This window comes from Sesamum indicum, linkage group LG6 (genome assembly GCF_000512975.1).
Source record: "Sesamum indicum cultivar Zhongzhi No. 13 linkage group LG6, S_indicum_v1.0, whole genome shotgun sequence".
Classification (NCBI taxonomy): Eukaryota; Viridiplantae; Streptophyta; class Magnoliopsida; order Lamiales; family Pedaliaceae; genus Sesamum; species Sesamum indicum.
The window spans coordinates 18,475,707-18,485,327 of record NC_026150.1 but is presented as its reverse complement, the minus strand read 5'-3'; the positions used below and the strand labels follow the sequence as shown (position 1 = coordinate 18,485,327).

Sequence of the window (9,621 nt, the reverse complement as noted above, 5' to 3'; positions counted from 1 at the left end):
ATCACGTGCATTTTTCGTTCAAAAACTCGGTCAGTTTTATAATTTGAAAAAAGAAAAAGTAATATCTCTTTTGTGTATTGAATCTTAACTAGGGATTTTATCTGGGCTTAATGCTTTACACTGCCAAGAATAGTTGTTGCAGTTGATGTTATAATTTGAAATTTTGAAATGATTAGACTTGGTGTATGTTCCTGTGTTGTGGATGACATTTTACTTTTTTGCAATTATCATTCTTTTATAGGTTGTTTATGGGATATATAGTGTTATTATGGGAATATTTCTGTGTTTTTGGGTCAAATTGTTGAAAGTGAAGTTGGCTTTGTGAATTGATGAGTGTGTTTTATACTTTGGCAATTGAAAAGCAGAAACTTGTAATGCTCATACACATAAGCCGCACTAACAAAAGTTGCATTACACATATCAAATTCTTACCAATAAGAACAAGACATAATAAAGGATATATATTGTAACCTGATCATGAGTGATGAGATGGCCCTTCTCTTTTTCTGGAACTCAGGAAGTGTCAATCAGTCTTGTCTTGGAAAATAAATTAAAATGAAATGAAAAACAAACAGGGAAGAAAGAATTGAGAGATACATACATGTGAATTGTTATGGTTGTTGATGTCTTAAAATGATCCTGGATTTTGTATTTGATTTTTCCTGTGTGTTCACCTGCATCAAGTTGATGCATTTTGCATGTGAATAGACTTGCTTATTTTGTACTTTGTTCTTGAATTTCAGCAAGTTCTAAAAGAATTATCGAGTAGTGCCTCGTTGGTAGATATGTCGTTTTTGTCACCGAATCTTTATCCTAATCAGTCCAAGGTGATCGACTCCCAATCAGCCATACGCGGTGAGTAAATGTCTCTAGTTTTTGTACAAGTTAATTCATGGTTGCTTCACAGTATTAGGTGATCTCTATTCTTTTATCTATTTTCATCATGGGGGGTGATAAAAATTACAACCTGACACCTGAAGTATAGCGTGTTATGCAGTTGATGGTCAGATGTCGACCAAGAATCAGACGGGCTGGGATAACCAAGCAGTTGGAGCTAGCAGTGGTTCATCACACGAGCAATCAGACGAAGAGGGTCAAGAGACGGAAGCCGGCTCTTGTGATCAAAGCACTAATCCAGTAGATATGAAGCGCATCAAAAGGTAAATGTTAGTAAACTTGATACAGAATGCTGGGAACTCAAGCACAAGAAAACTAATATCAAGAATGTGCACGATTCCAGGATGGTTTCCAACAGGGAGTCCGCCCGGCGTTCAAGAAGGCGAAAACAAGCACATTTAGCCGATCTTGAACAACAGGTAGTTCATAAAAACTAGCATTGTTTGATGAACTGAAACTCCCTAGAAAAGTCATGAACTTTATCCAATGTGCTTGTTGAGAACTGGCAAAATTGTGTTTGTACAGGTTGAGCAACTACGAGGAGAGCATGCATCCTTGTTCAAACAAGTGGCCGATGCTACTCAGCAGTTCAAAGATGCTACGACAAACAATCGAGTGCTTAAATCAGACGTCGAAGCTCTGAGAGCCAAGGTACCGCTCGTCGTTTTCTTCAATATGTTTATGTTTGAATTCCCTGCTTGAAAGAGAGGTGATCAAGATGCATGTACCGGAACTTTGATCCTATACTCTGCAGGTGAAACTAGCTGAAGACATGGTTGCTCGCGGCTCGATGACCTCAAGTTTGAGCCACCTTCTTCAAAATTACTTGAACACGCCCCAAGACTACATGAATTACAACGTAAACCGCATCGACAACGTCGCTCCATTAGTCTCTGCTCGTGGAGACGACAACTCTCCGTATACTGGAATGTCTGCAGCATCTCCCGTGCCCGATATGTGGACTTCTGATCAATCTCACATTGCTCAGTGAAGTAATGTAGCTTTCTTTGTAATTCTCAGTCTACATACTTTTGGTGCCCAAAGACTCCAAACAGAGTCCAGTATAGTTCAGAGAGATTAACTAGTTATATGGCAAGTGGATTATATTCCGGGAGATTGATTAATCACGTGGCAAGTGGATTACATCTGTGGAAAATTTTTGTTCGGAACCAAACCAATCACATGGCAAGTGCAATACACTTGTCATATGATTGGTGTATAGTTGGATTGGTTCGGATAAGAATTTTTCTTACACTTATTGTGTGATTGGTTAAATACAATTAGACTTAATTTGCATAAGAATATTCCTTCGAATTGTGTTTTTTTTTTCCTTTTTCTTTTTAGCTACGTGGATGAATGTATTATATTTATATATACTTGATTACCTATCTTGTATTATAAATTAGGTTGTATATAGTGTGGAGTGGTTGCTAAAATTTTTAGGTGTTGGATTAACAACGTAACTATTTTATCCATAGGCTCGAAATATATCTATTTCAAAGTTGAATGAATTGCCATTGAATTTGGAGTAGATTGTTTCATATGGGAACGATCCCAACGCCTCTAACAATTGTGGATTTCAAGTTTATTTTTTTTAACTCGAGAATCAATCCGATAGCACTACCTTGATCCCATCAATATCTAATGGGATGCAATTGCATTTCTCGTAATTAGTTATAGTAGATGAAATACGAATTGCAATAAAAAATCCAATCCATGGGACTAACGCCTCATTAGTTTGGATTCAAGATCATAAAAAGTGGAATTTATTGATTAGCATAAACCTGATTGAGCTTAGTTAGAGAGAGAATTTCCATATGAATCAATAATTATGACAAAGAGTTGAGAAAATAATTCTAAATTTGATGTAGAATTGATTACAGATTGAAGCACATTCACATTAATTATAAGAAAATGAGATTGATTTCGGCATTACACAGATCCACAGTCATGCTCGTGCTCATGCTCATGCCCATTCCCATTCTCACTCCGCAGTTTCTTCTTCTCAGCAGCAAACACGAAGTCCAAATTGTAGAGCACCGGCACCATTGTAACCGAGCACAGAAACACCAGCACCGGCCCGAATATCCACAGCAGAAGCGGCAGCGCCGCGTAGAACAATCTGTTCCCCACCGTGTTCAGCGTGAACCCCCGCTCCAGAAGCTCCGACACGTACTCCGCCGTCACCACGCCGTTCGACGTGTCCGGCGGGCAGTTTATCAGGAAATTCACCTGGTTCGTGAACCGGATCGACAGCGAGTGGCACACGAATGAGAAGAGGAAGACGAGGAGGAGAGTTACGTACTTCAGCGCCACCATGAACTCGCCGTGCGCGCCGTAGACGGCGTCGTTCAGTGGCTTCTTAATGCTGTACGTGCTGCTGATCACGGCGGCGAGGCCGGAGCAGAGAAGGATCGAGGTGGTTGCCATCAGTGTGGACCCCATGATCGTGTTACGCAGCGTTTGGACGGCCAGGATGTTTTTCTTTTCATTGTCCTGTCTCACAGTATAATTTGGAGAAATAATCAGATCAAATTCGCCAATTTTAATTCAATTCGAAATTAAATATGAACATAAAATTTTAAATATTAAAATTTTAATTTAATAAAATACAAACATGTTCGTCCTCAATTTTAATAGTCTTACACAAAGCCATATATATCTAAAGTCAATCATAGCCTATATTATTAATTGATCGAGCTTAATCAGACCCAAATTCAATAAAAAGAAAATTTATTACCGACACCACTAAAACGAAAATTTTCACTCAATAGTTTAGTGAAATCAAACTATTCACGTAGCAAGTGTGATTGATCACTTATTAAGAATCATATATACATCAATCATACTATAAATACATTACACTTATCATATAATTAATTAAAATTCGATCAAACCCGATTCAGATTAAAACTCCCCCTTCAAAAATACATGTAGCACTACTGTTTAAGGAAAAAGGGGGACAGGAATTTGCACGTGTATACACACGCACAACCCACTAGAGAAGATTCAAGTCTAATTGGTCCACCTTGAATCTTTCATTTAGCTTTACACTAAACAGATAGGATAATAGAGACATTTATGTAGTTGGTGGATGCCGACCCATCAACCTCTATTCATTGTCATCTTTATTCCATTCTTTTTATTTTTAAAAAAAATATTCATAAATAATAAATATTAACTAAATAGACAATTTAATTTATCCGTTAGAATTAAAATCGAAAGACATTACAAATATAAAGTTATAAATTCGAATTTTGAACTGTCCACGTATCATAATTTTTTAATTATTAATGAATAAATTGAGGGAGGTGTTATTTTCATGCGGGTTACGTAGCTTGCACTTGAGCAACTGTATACTAAGTGGGATTAAAAGCTATAAAAAGATATTGTATTTACCTTTTGGGGTACAGAAAATATAAAGGGAGAATTGAATTGGAATGTGGGAGTCGTTTGTTTTGGCTAACAAAAAGATTGGACACGTCAATTCCACTAAAAAAACAAAGACAACAATAATAGCTCTTGAGAATATTATTACAACGTTGTTTCAGTTTAAGTTCCCGATAGGCGCCAAACAGCACCTAATACCCGTATTGGAAATCAGACTCGTCTCCACTATCATACAGTACATACGTTTACAAAGTTTTGGGTAATACAATGTGGAATGAGAGTTTTTATTTTTCTTCTTTTGAGAAGATGATTTTTCATTGTATTTCAGAATCATGTTTGTGTGCTTTATTTTTCATTAATTACATGTATTTCTTTCCTTTTTCTTGAAACCATTTAAAATAAATGCAAAACGCGTCAACGTACTGTATTTTTCTTTTAAAAATTAATTAATAATCTCTATCACGTATGCCTTTTGAATTCCACCCCGACCTCCAATGACTCGATGAAAAATAATCACAAACTTCAAATGACTCGTACTTTAGTTACAATATAAAAAGATCGACGTAACAATTTATACTATACAAGAATAGAGTATAATGAAAAAATATACGAGTATGACGACTACACATACCTTCATCATAGCGGAGACCCAAAAACGACGGCCACGAGCGTTGGTTCCGATGATAGTAGTGAGGGGTTGGGTTCGAACCTTATGCCATAACCATACATGATATCCCATGCACATAAAAAACCCCAATGGCACAAGAATCACGTCTAGATAACATTTCCTCCACTCCATGATCGATGTGTGTGTGTTTTTGGTGCGTGTTCTTGGGGTGTGTGTGTGTTTTCATGCTAAGTTAGTGGGTGGAGTCATGTGTATTTATATAGGCATGCAAGAAAAATGAACGTAGACTTGTTTGAACGCAAAGTCCGAAATTCAAGCGAAGGAGGCGAAAAAAAGCAAATCCCCACTTTGGAAATAAACTACAGACGCTGGTCTAATCATGTGGGGGTTTCTGTTGGCTTCCTTCTTTCTTTGTGCCTTTAGGTATGAGTGCATCTACCTTTATCCCCTGTTTGGCAGCATTTGTTATGATTTTTAATTATGCTCAAATGTATTTATCATAATTTTTAGTTATGTATTTTAATGTTTTGACCTTGTCTGCTGAAACCAACAGTTAATATAAATTTTTATATCCAAAACCATCGAATCAAATTAATCATAAAGTAAGTATGGTACATTTATCATGTGATTGGTCATTTTTCCACGCTTAATTTCTATAATTAATAATAAATAGCCATAGCAAATAGTTATTGACCACGGCGCGCAACGGTTGTCGGCTGTAGTCTTGAATTTTTTTCATGGCTCGATAGATAATTTGATTTGTGCAAGGCAAATGTTTTGACCATGACTCTTAGCCGTGGCAAATAATTCTTCCATGATAGAAAAGCTAGTTTTTTACATCAGTTTTATTTAACCATAGTTAATAGTAGTCATTTACCATGATTTTTTAGTTATAGCCACTGATATTGTAACCAATAGTAACTTTTTTTTCTAGTAAACCACACCGCAAGTGTACTGTATTTTTCATATAATTTATTTAGGTTCGATCAAATCCTATTTGAATTAAATTTTTCAGTCTATATAGCTGTTGTGAAACTGTAGATATATGATTAGTATTTATTAATATTTTTTACTCTTAGCCCCGTGGTAATTAATTATATTTTATATAATTTGAGGTTAGGGAATATTAATTTATATATAGTTTGAGAAGAGAATAAATACGAATGGAATCGAGAAGAATAATTCTAAGTGGTAAATGACTAAAATAATGATGAATTTTGATGTGTATCTAAATTATGTTGTGGGGTGTTATGCAATAAACTTGTGGTATGGTTCATGGAAGTGCTAAAATAAGAATATTCGATTTATTATTCCAATAGAATTAGCATATATTTATGCATATGCATTTGTACATATATTCTTTTTTTATTCTCATTAATTTTGAAAAAAATAATTAAATTTTTATAAATGGTCAGTTTTACAAACATCGAATATGAATCGACATTACAGATCGATTTTTTTTTCTTTAGGAATTAGTATCACATCTCGTATCATATCATATGTACGTTTTACACATAAATATTCATGTTTACTCTAAATATATAGGGAAAAGTATTATTTTAGTCCGTTAAGTATGTCTAATTTTAATTTTAGTCCAATAATTATGTTCATTTTTGTTTAGGTCCATTAACTTACGAAATTGCTTACTTTTAGTCCTCTGACAGATTTTCGGACAATTTTACCCTTATGCAACTTTTGAAAGGCAGTTTTAATCCATATGCACTCATAAGGGTAAAATTGTCCGAAAATCTGTCAGAGAAGTAAAAATAAGCAATTTCATGAGTTACTGGATCTAAACAAAAATGAACATAGTTATCGGACTAAAATTAAAATTAGACATACTTAGCGAATTAAAATAATAATTTTTCCTAAATATACATATAAAAAAGAATTATACATGTGAATAAATATAAAATATAATAATATAAAAATATGGTAGAAAAGATAAAGAATGGTACATGATGTGGCATGGATGGAGATACACACCCCATTTGTGCAGCATCATGTGTGGCTAGATTCAAATCATCATGATTGTGTATGCAATTAGGAAAGTTCCAATTTAAGGAGGCATAATTCTCTCATGCTTTGCACTTTCTTTATTAATATCTCCTCCCATTAATTAGAGATTATTTATATTTAATTATATCAAACATATATCTATACTATTTACTAAAAAAAAAAGGGTAAATTACTATTTACTTGTTTTTATATTTTTGTATTGAATTTCTTTTTTCAACTTTAGGTTAAACAAGTGCAAAATTTTAAGTTAAGACGATAAGTTCACATTAAAAAAAACTGGGAAAAAAAAAAAAAGAATGTAGAGTATCTATCATGGTTGGTAAGTTGTGAGTTGTCTAATCATATTTTTTGATTAATTAGTTTTATTAATAATTTTTTTATTCGTTATACGTGTTTAATATAATTTATTTATCTTTTTTTATTTAATTAAATAAAGATAATAAAAATTTAAATTATGGGCAGGCACGCATCGATGTTTCAGTTGCTGGTGTATATTTAAGTAACAATAAAAATCAGTTTATGAATTTGAATTCTACTAATGAGTGGGGTTTTTTTGACGTATATAAATAGCTATTTTAGTAATACTTGTTTATAATTAGCTTTAATGTTGTATCTATCAATACTATTTATTAAAGTCGAGGCCCCTGCTATTATGGTTGGCCAAATGTGAGTTGCCTCTTAACTTAGAGGATGTTTCGCTAAATTTATAATCTCCAAAAAATATATTATAAGATGTTAGATAGTTTATAAGCTCAAATAAAGTATTTAATAATTTTTTTAAAAAGTTTATAAGATCTCAAAATAAAATATTTTGAATTTTATAAATACTTTAAAAAAAAAGTTAACGTTCATAACTTTTTTTATAAACTCTTATAAGTTATATAAAATTAATACGTTATAACACAATATCCTCATTCACACACTCTCCTCTCCCTCTCTCTCTCTCTCACACACACACACACATAATTTTCCTCTTTAGAATTTAAAAAAAAATTACTATTTATTTTTTTAACATTCGAGAAAGAGAAAATATTCAATTATTTATAATAAATTATTATAATTAAATGAAAATAAGATTGGTATTGATATCATAGTTACTGAAAAATATAAATTCAAGACATTATAAATTATATGACTAGAAATAATAATTGCATTAACAAAGAAAATATAAACTATCTACCTATATTGATGTTCTACTAGCATGAATGTACATATATATTATTTTTATTGAAAAAATTAGATAATGATTCGTCAATTTTTTTATTGTAAAAGATTATCTAAATTTTTATTTTGAATTAAACTAATGTGTATTATTTTTAAAAGTGTTTTAAATTTTTTTAAATATATCAATAAATAACAACTTATTTGATTCTAACAGTACTATACCCATTTTAATCATTTTACCAATAAAAAAATCTTATTATGCCACACACCCTAATATCGTGTAAGACGTTTTCACATCTTGTAAGCATTAATATCTTATTGTATCCAAACACTTTAAGAGCTTATTTTTAAAATAAGATCCAATATCGTATAAGCTCCTAAAATATCTTATAAGATATTTTGGGAGCTTATAAAATATTTAAAAAAAACTTAGCCAAACACCCTCTTACTTATTTCTTCCTCACGAATTGTCTTTTTTGTTATTTGTTTTCAGTAATAATTTTATATTCGTACACTTCTAAAGTTAATTAATTTATTTTATTAGTTATGAACAGTTGCGTACTTATTTTATGTTTCTTTTCTTCATTCGATCAAAATAAATATAATAAAATTTAAATTATACACACATATCTAGCGTATTTTGAATCGCTAGTTATTATAATTATTGATGACTGAAATGTATGGTGTAATATTATTATATATATATATAGTAAAACATTTATAAATTAATAATTTTGGGACCATAAAATTTTATTAATTTATAAAGATATTAATTTATCGATAAATTAATATTTTATTAATTAAAAAATAGGCTTTTTAAATTCAGCAAATTTAGTACATATGTATTGAAAATAAATGAATTCATATATGTTTTCATTGATTGTATTCATGCATCAATCAATTCTTTGTAACTAATTAAATATATTCATGTATAATATCAATTCATTGTATACAATTAACTATTATATTCATAAACGCATGTTTAATTCATTGAAATTACTTAAATATACATGTTTACATTAATGCATTGGACTTGAATAACTATTATAGCCAATAAAATAAATTCATGCATGATGAATGAAACATATAATATATAAATCTCAATATGAAAATAAAATAATTCATAACACCCGACCATGACTTCTCATCTAAAAGGCATCGCAAAATCATCCATGAATGATCAAATGCGTAAAGCATTACAGACTTCATATTTTAGCAAATTACCATAATATTTATAATTGTAATATTCATGAATTATTAATTTAGAGTTTTAATGGGACCTAATATTTATAAAGGAATTTTTCGAAAAATTATTATCTTATTATCTTATCGAATTTGATGATTTTTTACAAAGGCCCAAGTCGGGACCGGAAGATTTTATTATTTTAGAGAGTTTATTAATTTATAAAGATTTTACTGTATATATGATTAATTTGCTCAAAACATATATTACATTAATTTGTTGAAGAGTATATCCTAAATACATTTATTTTATTTTTGTTTGGTATTACATTTATCATATC

At 31.2% G+C, this 9,621-nt stretch overlaps 2 protein-coding genes across 2 annotated transcripts in view; one reads left to right on the top strand and one right to left on the bottom strand.

Moving 5' to 3' along the window:
• The window catches only part of LOC105164949 (basic leucine zipper 9), a gene marked incomplete in the record, with an annotated part of 2,477 nt that extends 253 nt beyond the window's left edge, over nt 1-2,224 (top strand). Inside the window, 6 exon segments of the mRNA XM_011083799.2 lie at nt 7-29; nt 744-855; nt 998-1,160; nt 1,241-1,316; nt 1,423-1,548; nt 1,652-2,224. Coding sequence (XP_011082101.2) covers nt 7-29; nt 744-855; nt 998-1,160; nt 1,241-1,316; nt 1,423-1,548; nt 1,652-1,888 — 737 coding nt within the window.
• On the bottom strand, nt 2,696-5,288 carry LOC105164948. The gene is made up of 2 exons (XM_011083797.2): nt 4,919-5,288; nt 2,696-3,393 (listed from the first exon to the last, which is right to left on the bottom strand). The coding sequence occupies exons 1-2, from the start codon at nt 5,084-5,086 to the stop codon at nt 2,830-2,832; spliced, it is 732 nt and encodes a 243-aa protein (XP_011082099.1). The 5' UTR covers nt 5,087-5,288; the 3' UTR covers nt 2,696-2,829.

What these genes read in the sequence shown, in the direction of transcription:
- LOC105164948 (XM_011083797.2), bottom strand. Translation starts at nt 5,086, where the DNA reads ATGGAGTGGAGGAAATGTTATCTAGACGTGATTCTTGTGCCATTGGGG. An exon ending in GGGTCTCCGCTATGATGAAG is followed by an intron (nt 3,394 to 4,918) that starts GTATGTGTAGTC and finishes ACTGTGAGACAG; the next exon opens with GACAATGAAAAGAAAAACAT.